This window comes from Sander lucioperca, chromosome 17 (genome assembly GCF_008315115.2).
Source record: "Sander lucioperca isolate FBNREF2018 chromosome 17, SLUC_FBN_1.2, whole genome shotgun sequence".
In the NCBI taxonomy this organism is placed as follows: Eukaryota; Metazoa; Chordata; class Actinopteri; order Perciformes; family Percidae; genus Sander; species Sander lucioperca.
Window position 1 is genome coordinate 12,941,047 of NC_050189.1, and position 21,754 is coordinate 12,962,800.

A 21,754-nucleotide genomic window follows, 5' to 3' on the forward strand; every position below is an offset into this window, starting at 1 on the left:
TTTTGTCAATGTTTGTGTTGCATTTTTAAAAATGTTTTTGGCGAACCTTTTTCAATGTTTTGATGCTTTTCCCAATGCTTTTGGCACTTTTTTTATCATTTGTTTAACTTTTGCCAAAGTTTTTCATGCTTTTTTCCAACATTTCCTGATCATTAATTGTACTTGTGAAGAGCAATGTTTGGAACTATCCATGTTATTTTTGGGCAATTTGGTTAAAAAGAAACCCATATTTCTTATATAGAAACTTGGAAAATGGGACCTGAGGACAACAGGAGGGTTAAAAACACTTTGCAAACTCTACAAGTCATGAACAAAATGCAGAAAGTATGGGAATGGAATTCCTCTGTGTTTCAGCCGATGTTGTGATCCTGGAGAGTCCTGCACTTCCTGTGACGGAGGGAGACAAAGTGACGCTCCGCTGCTCCTACAGGGAAGAATATGAACAGGAATCTACATCCAACTTCTCCGCTGCGTTCTTCAAAAACAACGTGTTCATCGGCACCGAGCCTGCAGGAGAGATGATCCTCCCAGCGGTGTCCAAAACTGACAAAGGCTTCTACAAGTGTAAACACCCAACCAAGGGAGAGTCTCCGCAGAGCTGGCTGGCTGTGAGAGGTGAGAATCCTCGAATCATCTCAGTGGAGGATTAAAACCCCAAAAACCACATCTTCACATCGTTTACTTTAGTAAAAGTACTAATACCACACTAAAAATAATCTGTTACAAGTAAATGTCCTGCATTGAAAATGTAACTTCAGTAAAAGTGGGTAAGTATCATCAGGAAAATGTAGTTAAAGTATTAAAAGTAGTAGCTTTTGCTACACATCTACACTTGAATTTCTCGCCGTGCCGCGACTTTGCGTCTATTTGTGTCTTTGCATTGACTTTGTATGGAATTGCGCCGCCGATACAGAATATTTAAACAGTAAAGAGGCGATTTCGTCTGACGTCTGAGAAAAATAGCTCAATAAAATGTTTTCAAAATTAGCCTATTTTCATTTCCTGACAAGCTACGGTTATGAACAAACAAGGTTTAGACTTAGACTTAGACTTCTCTTTATTGATCCTTTTGGGATGACTCCCGCAAGGAAATTAAATATCCAGCAGCAGATTTTAGCAGCATACAAACAAAACACTCTTTAAATAGGTTAGAGGTATAGAAAACAATACAGTATAAGAATGACAATACACATAGACTTTTAGCTAAATATTTTTTACAAAAAGTAAACAAACAGTAAAACAACAATAAACTACAGATAACTATATATATATATATATATATATATACAGTCACATACACAGTCCTATATATATATATATATATATATATATATAGGACTGTGTATGGTATTGTGTTATTGTACAGTTAATAAATAAATGGCATTTAGCATAAATTAGAAGTTAAGAGCAGTTAGTGTCCAGGTATGTATGTGAGTAGATTATAAAATTATTGCACAGTGAATGAATGAGTGAGTGAATGAGTGGCTACCACTCCTTCCCTTCCTTTCTGTTATGTCCTCTTTACCCTATTTACCCTATTTCCTCCTCCCCCCGAGTGAGGAGTTGTAGAGTATGATGGCATGAGGGACAAAGGAGTTCTTGAGTCTGTTGGTCCTACACTTGGGAAGGAGCAGCCTTCCACTGAACAGGCTCCTCTGGTTGCTGATGACGGTGTGCAGGGGGTGGCTGGCATTGTCAGTAATGTCCAGCAGTTTGTCCAGTGTCCTCCTCTCTGCCACCGTCACCAGTGAGTCCAGCTTCATGCCGACCACAGAGCCGGCCCGCCTGATCAGTTTTCGCCCGACAGTGACGATATATGTGATATATTTCCTCCCAGCTCAGCCTGCAAGTGCTTCTCCTCCTCTTCCTCCTTCTCCTCCTTGGATGATGCCTCTGCCCCGGCTGCTCTGCTCCATCCTGCTCTTCCTCTTCTACACAGCCATCCTCATACTGGGTATCTTCAAGTACCGGAAGTGGGCTCGAGGTAAGAACTTCTCTGAAAAGTATACTACGCTGATGACTTAGTCCTGTCTCAGTATATTGCTGGCCGTCAACTTATGGCATTTTTTCATTACATGGTACCCGCTCCACTCGCCTTGACTCTACTCTATTGGTTTTCCATTATGAAAAAAAGTCCCTGGTACCTGCCAACAGGTACTTTAAGTATCACCTCCGTCGAGGTTCCAAGCGAGCTGAGGCGAAACCAAAAGGTGACGTGAAAACCTGCAGACTACTGATTGGTCGGAGAGAAACTTTCACTCAAGTAATATTCTAAAAGGAGACTTTAACTTCTACCAAAGTCTACCAGTTTTCTGGTAAGATACTTGTACTTTTACTCAAGTATTGCTTTTTAAGTACTTTATACAAGTCTGATGACATCAAATTTAACTCTAATGATGTCATGATTGCAAAAACCGAGAAGGATCAGAGGCAAGTTTTTCTAACCCTTCTAGCTGACCAAGCACTAAATGTGGTAAACAAAGTGAGATATTTGGGTCACATCATCAGAAATGATTTATGTGATGATGATGATGATGATGATGATGATGATGGTGATGGTGATGATGATGATGATGTGCAGCACCAGTGTTGCAAACTGTACCATATGCACAAACTTTTCCCTGCTCTGGTTTCTCCTGCAGCTCGAGCCGACAGAAAGAGGAGAGTTTCTGATCGTCGCACGCTGGAATAACGAGTTCTATTTCCTGCTCGGTAACAGACGAAAAAGAAGATGAAGTGCAGTTTGTATCTGACATTATACAGCCTGTTTATAAGCTGACCAATATCACTGGAGATAAAACTATAGGCTTTATCTCTTATTATCCATCCTATGTTTATAATTGAGTATTATCTCTTTTTTTTTATAAGCTAATAATGTGATGCTTCCATGAAAATCAACATGTTTCATATCAAACTGTTGATAAGTATGTTCTGAATGTTATTGTTTTGTATAAATTGTCTTTCAATAAAGAGTGTTTATGGCTGATGTTTTTACGGACAGGAAGGGCAGAGAAGCTGGCGTCCAATCAAACCAGAGTTGGAAAAAACTGGGTTGGATTTATCCCAACTTGGGTTGATGGTACAAATATGGACCCGTTATGTTGGAACCACCTTAGGTTGACCCAGTATGTTTGTCATGATTGTGGGTTTTCTGTTGATGTTTCTTCCTGTTTTATTTTGTAGTCTCTCTGCTCTCCCATGTTATGTCTTGTTTTACTTCCTGTCTTCTGCTTTCCCACCTGTGTGATTACCTGTCCCCGCCCCTGTGTGTTGCACCTGTGTCTCATTGTCTCCCCTGTCTTGTGTATTTGAGTTCAGTCTTTCCTTTACTCTTGGTCTGTTTTCCGTGTGTGCAGAATTCTAGCGTTTTTCCCCGTTTCCTGTGTTCCTGACTTTCTGATTCCCGTGGATTTTTGACTACTGCCTGTTTTTCGGATGTCCCTTTGCATGTTGTTTTCTGGACACTGTTGCCTGTAAGTTTTATTAGTGCTTTCATAAAGCCATTGAACTTTACTCACCTGAGTCGTGCAGTCGTGGGGCCATCTCCTGGTGTGCTTGTCAGTGTTGGGTTGTACCATCAACCCAAGTTGGGTTAAATTCAACGCAGATCTTTTGATGTGTAAACCAGGGAATTTTTTTACTGAACGCACTTTATTAAGCTACAACATAAAACAAACAAATACAGACGTTAATAATTGACAAGGCAACTACTCATCTCAATACATTTTTATAAGCATTGACCGCTCAACATACGCAGCTTTGAATCTTCATGTAATTTAACTGCAGGTATACTTTTTTTTTCTTTTTAGCTACACAGCAATTCAGAGACTCATTCAAATATGTATAGTCAAATAGAAGTACCTTAAAGCATGGTTTAGATTTTTGGAGGATTTATGAATATATTTACCTAATATTAACACAAGGTTAATACTTGTTTTGTTTTTTTTTGTAGTCAAAACCAGTGACAACACTCTTACAGTCTTCTTCAACATGGATCTTGGTTTTGCATAGTATAAATTCTTCCAAGTTTGATCAAAGCCTTGTGGAATAATAGCAGCAATAAAATAATAGATGTACCAATGTTTCAGTGTCATTATCGCAAAAAGCTACATTTGGCATCAATCTCTGTGAATTTTGATAAGTGAAAGTTGGATGGATACAGTGGCACTCATAAGTTTATGAACCCATGCTAAAGTTGACTAAAAAGAGGAATAAAAAAAGGCATCTTTTGGAAATTGATCCTAATGCGTTGATTAAAAAATTAGGAAAAATCCAACCTTTAAGGACACCAATTTTCTTTGTGAATGAATTATGTATCGTAAATAAATAAATGTTCTTCCTTAAAATACAGGGGGCATAAGTGACTACACCCCTATGTTAAATTCCCGTAGAGGCAGGCAGACTTTCAAAGGCCAGTTATTTCATGGATCCAGGATACTATGCATCCTGATAAAGTTCCCTTGGCCTTTGGAATTAAAATAGCCCCACATCATCACATACCCTTCACCATACCTAGAGATTGGCATGGTTTTATTTCAGTTAGCCTAACAGCTGGTTTGATTTGCATTGAGAGTTGATTTTATGGAAAGTACCCCATTTATTTATTTATGATACATTATTCATTCACAAAAAAAAAATTGGTGTCCTTAAAGGTTGGATTTTTCCTATTTTTTTAAAGGCATTAAGATCAATTTCCAAAAGATGATTTTCTTTAGTCAACTTTAGCATGGGTGCATAAACTTATGAGTGCCACTGTATATATTATGCGTAAACCAGGGAGGGGTCCCGCCTCCCTGAGATAACTGACGATGACTCTCACTTGTGTCAGGAGGATCATGCTGGGATAAAAGTGTGTGTTGACCAGCACTCAGACCATCAATGCCGTGTTCTTTTCACCAAAGTTTGAACACCATTTCATATTCAAAGCTTTAGTGCGTAACTTTTTGATATTAATGAACGTCCGTTACATTCAAGCTATTGCCAAATGAGTTGCTACAAAGCTAATTAAGACTATCAGCTCCACACAACTCTCTCTGTATTTCTCAGTATGACTATGTTCAGAAGATTGTGGCATCTGGTGACTTTCCCGCGCAGAAACTCAAGTGAAGATAATGACCTCTTCTGAAGAGTCCCATCATGTTATTTAAATCCTGGGGTGCGAGATCACGGAAGGCTTGTATCGTGGACGCGCCGACAGATTTGTTGTCATTAATTAAAATACCTCATGGGGGCGACAGAAAATACATTGTCTTGTTAAGAGTTGGTAGAAATGACCGGCCTACAGTTTGGAGTGGTCCTTAATTAATAAGTGCTGTGCACTTGATACTGGACTTAAATAATGAGTAGTGTTACTGACTGTGGTGGGTTAAATTTACTGATGTGCGTGTGTGTGTGTGTGTGTGTGGGGAGATTGGCCAAAGTCACTTAATGCTCACTCGTACGGGGGCTGAGGTACCCATGAATGGTGTACAATTCAGTTTATTTGACTTTGTAAGGTGAAGTCACGTTATTTGGGACACTTTTTGGTAGATTTAATAAAAAAAACATTTCTGGTGTTATACCCTTTCTGTTTTAGCTACGTGCCACGTGGCTTAGCATGCAAGTTCTGCATGGGACCAGCGACCGTGCACCAGTCCTATTAATCAAAATTAGCGTTTTAATGTAAAGGACATATCACAACATAATAAAAAGTTGGTGGCAGCAACTGGCCGTTAAATCGCTTTGCCGGGAAATAGCTTTGTAAATGTTTTGATGGATGAAATGCAGTCAACACATTTGTTGGTTCTTTACAAGAAAACTTGAAAGAAAAGTACAGCATGTAGGTCGATTTGACACATTTATTTAAATAAACGGCCATTTGATATAAAAATACAAAAGTGTGATTTCATTTGGCCATATAAATACACTCCAGTAAAACAAACATATTAAAAACAATTCACATTTCCCAAACATCACACAACAGGCTTCATTTGATCAGTAACCGCACTTAGTTGTACAGTTCATGTGCATAATTACGAGAATTTATCTCCATATGGGGTCTACCTCACTCCGATAACTGGGTCGTACCATGTAAACAATCCTTCATGTGTGATTTATGCTTCATACGTGCAGAGTGCCCCTTTATAAATATAGCATGACTTTTTAAAGTGTTTAGCACATTGCACATATTCTGGGTTCTATATAGTTTTCAGTGGGGATGTCCTGATCAGCTTTTTTGGCTCCTGATCCACTTTTTAAAATATTGAATATACAATCTGATACTTTGTATTAAAATACTTCCACACTACTGACAATTTAGCCATGTTATTGAGTAATGCCCCTATTGGCTCGGAACCAATACATCCCTAGTTTTCAGTAAACATTTTACACATTCCATCCTCTTCATCCTTTTAAATTGTAAATGTAAAAAGACTTTGGCTTTCCTTTCTCTTTGATTCTTAAAAAGGCGAAAAGATAAATGATCAGAGGTAAAACAGCGAGGTAGAGCAGAGTGCAGGCACTCGGTGTACCTCATTATTGCTTCTTGTCTAGTTGCGCCTTGAAAGGTCTTAAAACATTTCAACTTGGAGCGTAGCGCTCTGTGGCAATTTTGAGCACCAAAGGTAGAGCTTCCTGAGTTTCTCCACCGCGCTCCCCAATATTAAAACAAAAGGCACAGCCAGCGCAGTGTTTTTACTGCAGATCATGTGTAGTTAGGTCAACTCACTAATTATGTTGGCAAATTCCTCGTATGTGAACACTAAACGCTGGGCGGTATGGCTTAAAATTTCAAAATTAATAAAAAGTTGTAGCTGCTGTTTATACGGTCCAGCCGTAGTGAAAACCTATTTGAAATAAGCCTGTTTCTGATTCTGAGGATGATTGGCTACGACTGTTTTATACTGTATGTTGTGACACACCGATCACCGATTGCTGTGAGCCGTGTCGACCGATGCCGATGACCGATCACCGGGTCTATTTGAAACCTTCTATTTATCATGTCATATTTATCATATATTAATTTTAATATTCTTAACAACAATGCATAAGTATTAAAATTAACAGAAGATAATGTATTGTGAATTGTCAACGGTCTACTTTTATTGACAGGAAACATTCCACTTCCTCTGTTAGAAACACACCTTAAACAGCTTAGAGCTTAACATAGAGCTAAAGCCTTATTCAGAATAAATTACAAAAAAAACTGTCAGTGTGTTCTTCAGTGTGTCTTTAGTGTGTTCTGAGCAGGGTGGGGCCACTTAAATTTTTTACCAGCCACTTTTTCCAGAATTCAAATTTATAAAAGAGTGCACTATCATATTTTGAATTGCTTTATTAAATTATGTTTTATTATTAATACATATTTTATTAAAATAATGTATTTATTATGTGTCAGTAGCTTGTTGATCTTTACATTGTAAGTTAATTTCATATCCTGGCCTGGGACACACATTCATACGGTTTGATAAAGGACTTATTGGACTTTAACTTATCATTGATTTTACAATAACGAGTGTAGCTCATGGATGTATTAAGTGCAGCTGTCCTCAATTTAGGTCATCCTGTACGTCTCATCTCCGGTTTTTCCTGCATCCACTGTGTGTGTGTGTGTGTGTGTGTGTGTGTGTGTGTGTGTCGTCAGTCGCGGGGTAGAACTGAGCAGCAGAGAGCCAACAGATTTAAAACGGCAGCAGCTTTCAAGCGACTTAAACATCGTTACAGTCTACATTGACGTTAAAATGTAAACAGGTTGGCAGGACGGTCTGAAATGTTTTGCACGGTCTTTCGCTGTACGTTTTGTCAATGCGCCACTTGTTTGAAAAGTACCTTCTCTTTTTCTTTACTTCGCCCTCAACAGCTTGTACATCCATAGATACTGCTGACTCCGCGGCGGGCCTCTTAACACCGGGGATATGTCGCCACATTTTTTAACAGATAATTTTCCTTTCGTCTGTACCTCAGCTCAGCTAGCTAGCTAGCTAGTTACACGGCGGCGTCCCGGACTAGCGCTGAAAACTAGCTACTCGACTGGTCAAAGCCCCGGCTGTGAACGGTTTCATTTCCTGTAAGTTCTTCACAATAAAAGTCCTCCGTTATTTTCGTATTTGAATGTTTTTATTATGAAGCAGCAAAATCCGGCATTTATGGGGTGAGTTTATTAACCAGTGGAAAAATGTAGTCACTGTGTCAACGTTCTGACAGGTTTTTAAATGGTTCTCATCCCCCGGTTAACAGACCTAGATAACTCCTGTAGTAACCGGGGGATTCCTGCATGTATGCACCCTAACATAACATTGATTCTGCAAACCCTCGATTACATTCAGTTACAGCTTTTATCAATGTTCAGCGCCGGGCTTTCCACTAATGAGTTACACGGTGCACCCAACAAAGAGAGAAAGTTGCCCGGCTGTAATGAATGGGGCTGGGTACCGAATTCAATATGTTTTTAAACACAGACCAAACTGCCTCGAAAGTATCGAGTATTAAAAAATGGTCATTCAATTCCCAATTTCAATACCTAAGGAATAAACATCAGCGTCATTGAGCCAATCAGCACGCAGCATGCTTCTACCAAGATGTAATAATGTTTGTGATTGGCTGTCTAATGTTACGCTTTGTAGAGACTCGCAAGAAGTACTGGTACAGAACATTTTTGAACGATACCCAGCCCTAGTCATGAATCTCTTTTTTTTTGCTTCCATCTCAGATGAATCTGCCCCCGTACCCTCCACACCCTCCAACAATACATCCTAATAAATCATCTGGCTTACCTTGGACTCCAGCTCTTTCCTCGACCGCCTGCACTGGCCGGTGCTGAGCCACAGGAGCATCTGACCTGTTCTGCCTAACACCTTCAAAACGTTGACAGAAGCAAAGGTCTGATAAAGATAAGAGGAAGGGACACCTTCCATCAAAACCTCCAGCTGAAAGAGGAAGAAGATGGAATAATGCACACTTTCCAGGTAGAAAAGGTCTGGACCACACTCTATAATTTACATAGCCAACATTGCATTTTAAGGTTAGGTAAGGGACCGTTCGGTATTTATGGAATGGACCACCGGAGGAAAATAGGGGAGGGTCATGTCTTTTTATATTATGCTGAGGGGAGGGTCATCCAACATTTTTTAGTCTGGGTGGGGGGGTGGGGGGGGTCACCCAACTTTTTTATTCATGAAAAGAGCAAAATTTCAAAGTGGCTTGTTTGGTGCATATTTATCCATGTAGCTCTCAGTCTCGGCCCCCTAGCAGATGGGTCTGACCCCATACGCGGAGTTTGCTGGGGGGGGCAGGAGGAGCACTGCCCCCCCTGGTGGCTCAAACGGGTAATTGCATTGTTTAAAAAAATTAGTGGAATAATTAGATCTGGCATGACCAGATATTTTATAAATATCTTAAATAACACAAAACAACTAAATGGTGATAGGTAATACATCAGATTTCATATACTGCTTTGGTAAAAAAAATTATTACCTGGCTGACGATGGGAGCAGCAGGACGCAAAAAAACGAAAATTACTGTTGCACTAGTCTGGACATCTTACCGTGCCAATCTTGTAATAAAGGTTTCCTAAATGCCATGTATATAAAAGTGATGTCAGCTTACTAATTGATTGCGGGTTTTGTGTAGATTTGGACTTTTATACATTTATTCCACTTTGTTTAAACAGCGAAGTGGAGAGGCCTCGTATGTGACGCTCATATCGGCCTTGCTGGATACACCGTATCATTTACCTTTTTGTGGATCTACTGATTACTGTGGATTACTTTTTTTTTTGTCATTGGATTACGGCAAAATACGGATCTTTTTTCTCAACGTGTCTTAACGTTTTATGGTGTGACTGCGCTTGATTTCTGCGTTTGGAGAGGCATCTCAACAGACTGTAGGTCCAACACGGATTGTTCACTGTTACATTTTAGTTGAATTTAAGCGTCTGTCTATTGCGTTCCAAAACAGCCGTGCCGCGATTGGATTTCATAAGGGCGAATTGTTAAATTGTTACAATGTAACTTAAAAACTTTGAAAATAAACAATGTGTTTTGGAATATAATGTTCAGCTTCGGCAGCTTTACCTATGTGCTAAAATATACAATGACGATAGTGACAAGTCCATAGCAACCAGTGTTGAATTGGTGTGTGTGTATGTGTGTATATGTATATATGTGTGTATGTATATATATTTATTAATTAATTAATTAATATATATTAGGGCCGGGACTCGATTAAAAAAAATAATCTAATTAATTAGAGGCTTTGTAATTAATTAATCGCATTTTAATCGGTCCACGCTAACTCCTATGTGTTTTGCGTTGAGGTGATATTTGAGGCTCGATGTGCTGCGGTGATACGCTAATTCCTTGTTGCATAGCTTGCACACAACCATGCTCTTGTCGACGCTTCCATCCTTTCGTTTTTTAAAACAAAATTTCCCATCCACGGGGCCAAGCAGAGCGGTCTCGTCAGCTTCTTCGTTCATGTTCACTGTGGTTTGTTGTTGTCGGAAGTCAAGAACGCTAGTTGGTGCTCCAGTATAATCGGTCTGTCGAAACTCATTCATTGAAAAACGTTCCGTGGTGCAAAAATAAGTGTGGTTAAAATTATGTTATTTATTTTTTGCGTAATTAATTAACGCGTTAAAGTCCCGTAATTAATTAATCTTAATTAACGCGTTAAAGTCCTGGCCCTAATATATATATATATATATATATATATATATATATATATATATATATATATATATATATATATATATATATATATATATATATATATCTATCTATCTATCTATCTATCTATCTATCTATCTATCTATCTATCTATCTATCTATCTATCTATCTATCTATCTATCTATCTATCTATCTATCTATCTATCTATCTATCTATCTATCTATCTATCTATCTATCTATCTATCTATCTATCTATCTATCTATCTATCTATCTATCTATCTATCTATCTATCATCTATCTATCTATCTATCTATCTATCTATCTATCTATCTATCTATCTATCTATCTATCTATCATCTATCTATCTATCTATCTATCTATCTATCTATCTATCTATCTATCTATCTATCTATCTATCTATCTATCTATCTATCTATCTATCCCAGCGTCCTTTGCTGAATGGTCTCAATGTCTTATTGTTTTATTTCATATGAATACTAGTTTACTAGAGGAGGAACTTAGTATTTGAAGTAATGCATGAAGTGTGCATTTAGTTTCCATGCTTATTGTGTTTCCACAACAATATTAGTAAGTAAATCTACTGAAATGGCCACCACACCATAACAGAGGAGTGGGATGTGTAAGATGAGAATGCAGAGGTTAACTCCTGTACGTCATGGCTGTAAAAATCAAATGATATCTGTACTTCTTTGTTAAGTGCAAACTTGCACGCGAGGGGAAGGTCATTCCTTTTTTTTCAAATCGTTTTGGAGGGTCATAGGAAAATTATTTCTGACAAGGGGAGGGTCACGTCTTTTTAGGTTAGAGTCCACAAAACTCCTCCGGTGGCCCCTTAATTAAATAACGAACAGTCCCTAATAGTAGATAGTTGCATCAAGGTTTGGTATGTGACGGGACACAAACTATCTACATCTCCTAGAATTCTCCAAAATAAACCTAATGTCCAGCATCTCAGCACTGGTGCAGGATGTTTTTAAGTTTACTGGCCACACCCGTCAGTGATGTAGGTTTGGGTCAGTCAAACAACTTCTCAACTTAGTTCTGAGTGCCTCTTTTAATTGGTTAAGCATCCGTAATAAAAAGCTGAAAAATGTATTACTTACAGATCACCCCAGCGATGATGATGATGCTGATGATGCCAGCTGTGACTATGCCGGTGATGGCCCCGCCAGACAAAGTGTTGGTAGAGCCAGTGTTGTTACCATCTGAAAGAATGTAGGAGAGATATTAAGGTTAGTGCTACTGCAAACTCCTAACATTACAGTTGTTCAGACTATCCCTCCAGGCTTTTGGCGAGAGGCAGGAACACAAAAAAGACAAGTTTTTGATCAGGGGGAAGCATACTCCAGCTAATAGAACAACTCTGATGTTACAAATGGTTCTCGTCTCCCGGGTAACAGACCTAGATAACACCTTTAGTAACCAGGGTATTCCTGCATGTATACACTTTAGACTTCGCCATGGCAAGGACTATCAACAAGACCCGTTTCTGGACGGACCAGGAGACTTATTTCTCGCTTTCCAAGTTGTTGTGATTTTGACAATAGTCAACCAGAAGAAAAAAGCCTTAAACCAACCAGTTTTACGTTGGCAGAGCGCCACCTACTGTACCGGAGGTAGAGTTACTCTCGTCATTCTTCCCACTCTTCCCCTGCTCATATATACAGGGAGAAATGGCCAAACCCTACCCCGGTTACTGCTGTGCATGTAAACGCACTGCATTGGAGCAAAGTAGGATTTAGTAGGGATTTCTGATCCACCCTCACGGAGCTGATCACTTTCCCGCTCAAAGTCCCTCCCTCCCACTCTGCTCAATATCGCTTTGCTCTCAACTTAGACATCACTTCACTCCACTCAAAATCGCTCACCTTACGCTCCCAAAAAAAAGGAAAAAAAGTCTGCGTTGTTTTTATCAGATGAAGGCCGCCCTCCCTTCATGCCTGGAGCTCCGCCAGTAAAACATCAGCCGGAGGCACTGGCGGCATGGAGAGGGAGTGCAGGCATCCATTTGCATTAACAGTAACACAGAGACAGGTTCGGGCCTTAGTTTTTTGTGTAATGTTATTCATGTATTTCTCCACATGATTTGTATATGCAAGACCAGAAGATGTCTGTTAAATCCCCTGGTGGTGTCTTCTAATCCCATATGGGATGGGCCATAGGACACAGAAATAAAATAAAACTAACTGAATGTATCACTCTTCTCCTAACTGAAGGTATCCCAGGTGACCTGGGACTTGTACTACGGAGCAGGTTAAAGTCTTTGGGTTACCTGTGGGCTTTTCAGGTATTGAAGAGCTGGTATCATGTCGATGGTAACCATCTGATGTATTGAGTTCATGTGGATGGACTGTAGAAAAAGAAAAACGTTTAAGTATTCAGAAAGCATTAAGATCTAAAAATCAGTGCAGGCATTAAAGGGTAATTTTGTTTTTTGTCAACCTGGACCCTATTTCCCCATGCATTTGTGTCTAATAGACTGATGTGAAAAAAAAACTTTGAAATTGGTCCAGTATTGAGCCAGAACCCAGTAACCAGGCCCTCGCAAACCAGGCTGCAATTGTGCACCCTCGATTTGTGTCCACTAAAAGTGTTGTCTTGTTTTGCCTGAATGTCTGACAACATAATGGAAAGGAAGAGTAAGATCCTTTCTTTAAACATAAAATCATCTGAGAAATTGAGTTCGCTAAACTGAGTTTTGGTTGAATATAACACATACATTTACTCTTTTGTTATTGATGAGGCACTAAGGGCGTTTTCACACATACCTCATTTGGTCCGGACTTTTCAGTTTGTTCCAAACCAAAATTAGAGGTGTGAAACCTCCCCTGGACCACGGTCCGGATCAAAAGACCAAATTTTGGTCAGATAAAAAGAGGTGGTCTCGGTCCGGACCAAACTGAACCATGGTCCGGTTCGTTTATAGTGTGAAAGCATTTTTTGGATGGTTCGGACTTTCGGACCAAATAGAAGAAGCTCTGGCAGGCTCTCCTTGTGTTACAAGACCGGGGAATAGATCCTTTAAGGAATAGCTCAGTGCTTAGTGTGTAGGCTACATGAGAGAGTGAGAGTGACGGTGAATGCGCTCAGACAGCTGTCGGCTATCAGAGCAGAGAATACATCAGCAGTTTACTTGTTAAGTGGTATTAAATGTACAGTGTAGGTTTCCGTTTGTCTCTGAATAAATTCTCCAGAAAGTTCCAGTGTCTTGCTTCTCAACAACACAACAAAACAAAGAGCCGCGGCAGTAGAGGAGAGCAGCAGTCAGCTGAAAAAACTCCGACACAGAGAGAGGATACGAGAGGACGGGGAAGCCCGTCTACAAACCAATCAATTAGAAGTATCTGGAGACGCAGCTCACGTATGTGATGACGGCAGGACGTAGTTTTGTCACGTTTAGATCTTTAGTGCGCTTGCATAACTGCAGTGTGAAACCAAAACTTACCAGATCAAATGTTACAATGGAACAAAAACATGAACCTTGGTCCGGACCTTGGTTCGGACTTTCATGTGTGAAAACGCCCTAAATTGGCTTTTGGACCATTTAGAAATCTGGTTTTAAACCTGCAAACTTGTACTTGCTTTACATGGTTGTACTTTATTTTGCATCCTTATTATCCATCATTTACTCATCAAATCATTTCTCCGATTCAGAAAGTTTGTGTCTTTCTATCTTCCTTATGACGTTGTCGCTTCTTTTCTGTGATTTTTTTTTTTTTTTTTTTTTTTTTTTTTGTCTTCATAATTTGACTCGATGTCAGATCATTAAGGGCCACCCCTCAATGATCTGTCGAGTATAAATAAAGGTTATGCATGCTGATTTTACAGTAACTTACTGGCAGCTGGATGCCAGTAAGTTACTGTAAACGTGTCCCCATTATTACCTACAGTAATGTGTGTATCTACGTCATCAAGCAATGAAAGTTTACATTACACTGTTTGATCTTCAGTTCAGTAGAGCAGGGGAGTTGGTGAGTTCTATTTCGAACAATGCATCTGTATGTTCCCGCGTCACTTTCTTGAAATTGGGAGATTTTCCACGCTAGTTTCCCTTCTCTTAGTTCCCAGCTGCTGTCAGGAGATACTCTGCCACGGAATCGGTTTGCCTGATCTTCTTTAGAAAAATCTCTACTTTTGTAAACCAGAACATTGCTGGAATTGTATTTGCATTCAAAAACAAAGGCTGTCCACTTTGTCGCATCGGATCCAGGCTCGAGGTGGAAGTCCAAAGTGACGTTGTCTCCGACCGCTGCGTCCAGGCTCTCTCGGCAAATTAATTGAACATTTTCTGTAATGAGAAACAACATGAAACCTTCAGAATAGAAAACTGAAAACAATCTAAACGTATGCTTTAACCCTCAAGTTGTCCTCTATATTTTTATATCAGAAATTTGGGTTTCCATCAACCAAAGTGCCCAAAAATAACATGAATTGTTCTATACAATTAAGGATTAGTTCACTACTTTCATTGCATGTTGGGTGTTTTATTCAATTTTATAGCATTTGAAAAAAATTGAGATGGTTTTAAAACACTATCCAGACTAAACTTTGACAAGAAAAAGCTTTGAAAAAAAAAAAAAAAAAAAAAAAGGACAATGAGTTGCAAAGTCGACAGAATGACAAACACAAGGGTTAAGAAGTGGAACTATGTTCCTGCATTTAGGGCAAAAGTTAACTTAATAAGTGGAAGTTTTGAACAAACATCAAGGTTATTAAAGTTTCTAATTTTCAATTAGTTTGTATTTCATTTCAGTTTGGACTTTTGGATTTCATTTGAGTTTGGTTTAGTTTTTATATATGTAGTTTCAGTTTGTTTTGTCATGGCCAGGTATAATGTCTCAGAAGTACGTAGCTACATCAACATGCAGAAAACTTGGGTTTGGACAATAGCCATGATGTTTAATGCTTAATCTTTGAGCTACTTTAGTGTCCGATGTGAAACAGTTACAGCACAGCAGGGGACCGAAGTTCGGAATCGAACCCTGGGCTCCTGCGGTAAGGACTGAGCCTTGGTACATGGGGCGCACACTCTACCAGGTGGGGTAACAGGGCACCCCAAGGTTTTTGTTTAGTTTCAGTTTACTAAAAATGTTTTTCACAGCTTATTTTTGTTTTTTGATGGACATTTACACCTCCCGTTGCCTCAGCAGAGCATCACCAAGGACAGCTCCCACCCTGGCTCTGATCTCTTTGACCTGCTGCCCTCAGGGAGGCGCTACAGGTGCATCTGAACAAGGACTAACAGATTCAAGAACAATTTCTTTCCAAAAAAAAATGTTGGTTTGTATTGTTTTACTACTTACACAGATATTTTAAGTATACATCATTATGTTATTTACAATATACAGCATTGTTTTAATGATATTTCTAGGGGGGGGGGACAACCCTTAGATAAGGGGGGTCGGGGGGGTCAGGATTTACGCCCTTGGCCATAACCACTTTGAACTCACACATGCAGTGACTTCACAGTCTAACCCCCCCAACCCCCGGACTTTCTTCTACCCACCTACTGTGCAATATTTAATACTTTTGATAATATTGATAATACTGTGCAATTTTATTACTGTGCAATATCATTACTTCACACTACATATCACACTGTATGTAAAACCATACTTATCTTTTTATTTTTTTATATACATACATCTCAGAACTGTGCACCTTACACCCTTCCCCCCCCCACAAACACACACACACACACACACACACACACACACACACACACACACACACCACCTTTCTTTATCACTTCTTACTTTATTCCATGTTTTTACATTTCTTTTACGTAAATGTTGGCACTGGAAAAGGAGTTGCTTTTAATCTCGTTGTACATGTGTATAATGACAATAAAAGGCATTCTATATTGACTTTAGTTTGAGTTAGTTTTCAGACTGTTTCTTTGTTTCACTTTTTCAGAAAGTTTAGTTTGAGTTTGTTTTTGCCAGTTCAGGTGTAATGTCTTAGAATGAAAAGAAACCTTGTTGGAGAATAGCCATGATGTTAACGTTAAATCTTTGAGCTAATTTAGGGATCGTTCGGTATTTATGGAATGGACCACCGGAGGAAAATAGGGGAGGGTTGTGTCTTTTTATTCTTTGTTGAGGGGAGGGTCACCCAACATTTTTTTAGTCTGGGGGGGGCACCCAACTTTTGCATTCATGTAAACAACAAAATTTCAAAGTGGCTTGTTTGGTGCATATTTTTCCATGTAGCTCTCAGTCTCGGCCCTCTTTCGCTACCAGATGGGTCTGACCCATGAGTTTGCTGGGGGGCAGGGGGGGCAGGGGGAGCATTGTTGTGTATTGTGTACATCTGGCATGACCGGATATTTTATAAATATCTTAAATAACACAAAACAACTAAATGGGGGTAGGTAATACATCTGATTTCATATACTGCTTTAGTAAAAAAAATATTACCTGGCTGACGATGGGAGCAGCAGGACGCAAAAAAAGAAAGTTACTGTTGCACTAGTCTGGACATCTTGCTGTGCCAACCTTGCAATAAAGGTTTCCTAAATGCCATGTACATAAATGTGATGTCAGCTTACTAATTGATTGTGGGTTTTGTGTAGATTTGGACTTTCATATGTTTTATTCCACTTTGTTTAAACGGCGAAGTGGAGAGGCCTCGTTCACCTGTTTGGAGCTGGCTGGTGAATGTGACGCTCGTATCGGCCTTGCTGGATACACCGTATCATTTACCTTTTTATGGATCTACTGATCGCTGTGGATTACTTTTTTTTTTTTTCGTCTCATTGGATTACGGCAAAATACAGATCTTTTTTCTCAACGTGTCTTAACGTTTTATGGTGAGTTTGGAGAGGCATCTCAACAGAATGTAGGTCCAACACTGAATGTTCACGTTACATTTTAGTTGAATTTAAGTGTCGGGGCATCCCGCCACCGTCTGTCTATTGCGTTCCAAGACAGCCGTGCTGCGATTGGATTTCATAAGGGCGAATTGTTAAATTGTTACAATGTAATTTAAAATCTGCTTTAAAAATAAACATATATGTTTTGGATAATGTTCAGCTTTGGTAGCTTTACCTATGTGCTAAAATATACAATGACTGAGGAAGCCTAGTGACGAGTCCATAGCAACCAGTGTTGAATTTGTTACCCAGCGTCCTTTGCTGAATGGTCTCAATGTTTTATTGTTTTATTTCATATGAATACTAGTTTACTAGAGGAGTAACTTAGTATCTGAAGTAATGAAGTAATGCAGGAAGTGTGCATTTAGTTTCCATGCTTATTGTGTTTCCACAACAATGTTAGTGAGTAAATCTACTGAAATGGCCACCACACCATAACAGAGGAGTGGGATGTGTAAGATGAGAAAGCAGAGGTTAACTCATGTGTTTCATGGCTGTAAAATATTAAAGGGTATCTGTACATTTTTGCCAACCACAAACTAGAACATAGGGCATCAATAAGTTGCTGGGGAGGGTCATGCCTTTTTTTCAAATCGTTTTGGAAATAGAAAAATCATTACTGGTGAGCAGGCCTAACTTGATTCCTTTTAATGATTCGGGTTATTCGAGCCCGAGTCACTCGCTAAACTGATCCGGGTTGTGCGAGTCACTTGAGTCACTATTGTATGCTACATAGAATCTTTTAATTTTATTTGGAAAATGTTATATCCATAAATGTAAATGGTCTGAAGGAAAACCGAATATTCATTTAAAAATGACATGAAATTATATTTTGAAACTTTAATAGAACTGACAAATAAGAAAGCCATCCGGACTCTGAACATTCACAATGACTTACAACCTCTTTAATGTAAATTCCATGTGCCCCTTTCTTATGTATGTATATATGCATTTAATGTTTTCTATGTGTATCTGTACTTGAATAATAAACTTTTTTGAAGACAAAAAAAACATGAGTTGTCGGCAAGGTGAGCTTCCGGACTGTCTGCTCGACCTAATTGCATTTACATTTATACACCAAAACCTACAGTAGGCCTAGCTAAGCTATGTGCAGAACATTTTATGTTATTTCAGAAGTGAAAGAATAGCTTTTGTTGTGGATTTGCTTTACTCTGAGCTCGAGGAGAGACTTCACTCGCTCGTCTGAATCAGACCCACTCATATAGCCGGCTGATTCGCGCCAGAACTCATGAATCCCCGACAACTCATGAATCCCCGACAACTCATGAATCCCCGACAACTGATGAATCCCCGACAACTCATGAATCCCCGACAACTGATGAATCCCCGACAACTCATGAATCCCCGACAACTCATGAGCCCTCATTGACTCGTGAGTTCTCGAGTGAATCCCATGGTCTGTGAGCTTCCGGCTCTGAGTCTGCGGGTCAGGACTGTCTCTCTGCTCACTCAGGCGCTTGAGTTGACTTGTGGAGTTGCTGTTACCTACGAAATTGTAAGTTATAAAGCTTTTTGTAGCTAAGATGGCTAGCATAGTAGAAGCTAATGTTGCAAGAGGTTTGTGTGTGGCGCTGTTATCATTTTAGATTGAACTGTAGTAGGACTCAACTGATCAGAGTTAATGATGCTAGAGACTCGCGATTCGTGAGTTAATTTAAAGACACGGGTTAAAGATCCGAGTGAATCACGACTCAAACAGGTTTACTGGTGAGGGGAGGGTCAGGTCTTTCTGAGTAAAGATCCCAAAACTCCTCCAGTGGCCCCTTAAATAAATATCGAACAGTCCGTTAGTGGCCGATGTGAAGTGATTATGACACAGCGTCGTCTCATGTCAAGTCTGTTTAATTTCTGTGGTTCAATGTCACTATGAGAGTCTACAAAATATCATGGTGTCTCCTAAATATTATAACTAAAAAAAACTGGAAGTGATTCATGCTCATTTTAATTTATTTTGTATTAGTTTTTTTAACCTGGCCTTATAGTTTCAATTTAGTTTTTTCTCCAAGGTTTTATCTTTTTATTTTATTTATTTTTAAAGATTATTTTTTGGGGCATTTTGGCCTTTAATCGATAGGACAGCTGTAGACAGGAAAGGGGGCAGAGAGAGGAGCAAGACATGCAGCAAAGGGCCGCAGTTCGGAATCGAACCCTGGGCCGCTGGTAAGGACTATGCCTAGGTACATGGGGCACACGTTCTACCAGGTGAGCTACTAGGGCACCCCGAGGTTTTAGTTTTTATTAAGTTTCTGTTTAATAAAAAAAAAAAATTCACAGCTAGTTTTTGTCTTGGTTGACTAGAACAGCTCTGCTACACACCCAGCAACATCAGCTTTATTTGGAGAACTTAAATCTGCTGATCTTTAACACCTGACTGCTTCAAGATTTAACCGTTTCTTGTAGCAACGAAGCGAGGAGTTACGTTGACACTATAAGGGGGAAACAACATTTTTTTAACTTACCGTGCCCCTCTCTTCGCTCTCTTTGCTCTGCCTTTGATACTGTGAATACAGAAAAAAATGACAAAAACGTGATATTAAAATATAGCATCACATCAGACTGTCCTGGAGAAACCAACATGTGTAGAATTCAGACTTCCTGTTTGCAGCATCACTCCACACTTTGTATCACAGTATTGATTAAAACAGAGGTCTAAGCAACAGCTGGTCCTAATTGAGAATATATTTGCATTATTTGTATGCATATGTGCATGTACATTTCCAGTGTTGTCTCTGCGGCCTCTGTGACATGACTTAACAACCAACCCTGATACAGATCTCTTTGTTCACTCCAAATGAGAGAAAACACTACTTCAGAGATTAAATAAAAACATTAAAAAATGTAAATATTAGGCTACAGAAAGAATCAAAGAGAAGACTGCGTATTCACCACAAACTGTGCTTTCCTGTCTTATCTACATACTTGTGTATAGATAACACCTCTTGGCAATGGTGGCATTTCCAAGGAAACCGGAAACCATTAAGTGAGCGACCGCGGGCCTGATTTCTTTTCTTTTTTTTGTAGTTTTTAACCAAAGTTCAATCAAGCAACAAATGGCAAAATAACTGAAATTAACTAGGCTATGCAAATTAACCAGGATCCTATTAAAAAGGAAGATCATTTAGCCCAAGTTAGTAATGATGTAACGTTACCTGTGGTGGCTGCCATGATGACCAGAACAAAATTAAAAACATTAAAAACAATAAAAACAATAACTCCAATACATATGATAGTTTTCCACCTCATCGCTGTGTCAAAGTGTCGTCCATCTGTATTATAAATCAGAGTCACAAGTCACAGCTTGAACAAAAATTGCTGCGTCATTCCAAACTTTTGCTTTCGTTCTGACGAGGAAATGTCAGGCTGCGTTAGGATACAAAACAGGACGACCAAGAAATAGCCTACATAGAGTAAAGATAAAAGTTCGTCTTATTCGTTGTCAAAAAGCACCTGACAGCTCCAGAGCTCCCATTCATTCACAATCGGGTTGGCGCATTTACGCTGCGTCGGCGTGTGCGCAAAAGGGAAGTGCGCTGCGCTGTAAAGAGAATTTTGTTGTTGTTGACAAAATGTATTATACAAGGAATCAGGTAATAGCAAAAGCCCGTAGACATCAAGTCTAATTCTTACAGGAATATGAATAAAAAACACACAAAATAATACAAACGGACAATACATTCACAGATAGGCCTACATTACATACAGAAATAAAGAAAAAGAGGTAGCCTTCATGTAAACATAAATAAATCACATTCAGTCGGAGGTTTCAGCTGAATAATCTCTACAGTTTCCAAAGCTTTGCTACTTTTTTGTTGTTTAACAGTCAAAGTGACTTGTGTAGAGATTTTGAGAAATGAGAGAGAAAAATTAGGAGTGAATATAAAATTTGGCATGTAGAATAATGAAATTAATTGAATACCCAAGAGCTCCATTTCCCAAATCATCATAGAAACAAATAATATATTCATGGTTAAAAGAGTAGACAGAGTTAGTGGGTGCTTTAAAGCAAATTAACCATAGCCAACGGCCACACTTTGGAATTACAACTTCCTGTCTCCTTGGCCTCCCTTCCTCGAGTCTTAGTCCCTCCCACAGAGGAGGCATGGAGGAGACGCGAGGAAATCACGGGAGGAGAGAGGGAACGAGCAAATGTGTTGTTAGAGGGATGAGACTTCTGCAAAATAGCCTCGGGAAG

At 39.3% G+C, this 21,754-nt stretch overlaps 1 protein-coding gene and 2 long non-coding RNA genes across 3 annotated transcripts in view; 1 reads left to right on the top strand and 2 right to left on the bottom strand.

Annotated features, from left to right (window-relative positions):
- LOC118493609 overlaps positions 1-1,790 on the bottom strand; it is a 31,253-nt gene extending 29,463 nt beyond the window's left edge. Inside the window, exon 1 of the long non-coding RNA XR_004895558.1 lies at positions 1,526-1,790. This is a non-coding gene — a long non-coding RNA (uncharacterized LOC118493609). The remainder of the gene's footprint in view (positions 1-1,525) is intronic.
- A 3,345-nt stretch (positions 1,791-5,135) lies between these two features.
- LOC118493610 overlaps positions 5,136-21,754 on the top strand; it is a 37,292-nt gene continuing 20,673 nt past the window's right edge. Inside the window, exon 1 of the long non-coding RNA XR_004895559.1 lies at positions 5,136-5,387. This is a non-coding gene — a long non-coding RNA (uncharacterized LOC118493610). The remainder of the gene's footprint in view (positions 5,388-21,754) is intronic.
- Positions 11,748-21,075, bottom strand: LOC116063675. Its single transcript, XM_031318592.2, has 5 exons — positions 20,712-21,075; positions 20,022-20,060; positions 14,602-14,955; positions 12,940-13,017; positions 11,748-11,872 (listed from the first exon to the last, which is right to left on the bottom strand). Exons 1-5 carry the CDS (start codon positions 20,803-20,805, stop codon positions 11,763-11,765), a joined length of 675 nt encoding a protein of 224 aa, XP_031174452.2. The 5' UTR covers positions 20,806-21,075; the 3' UTR covers positions 11,748-11,762.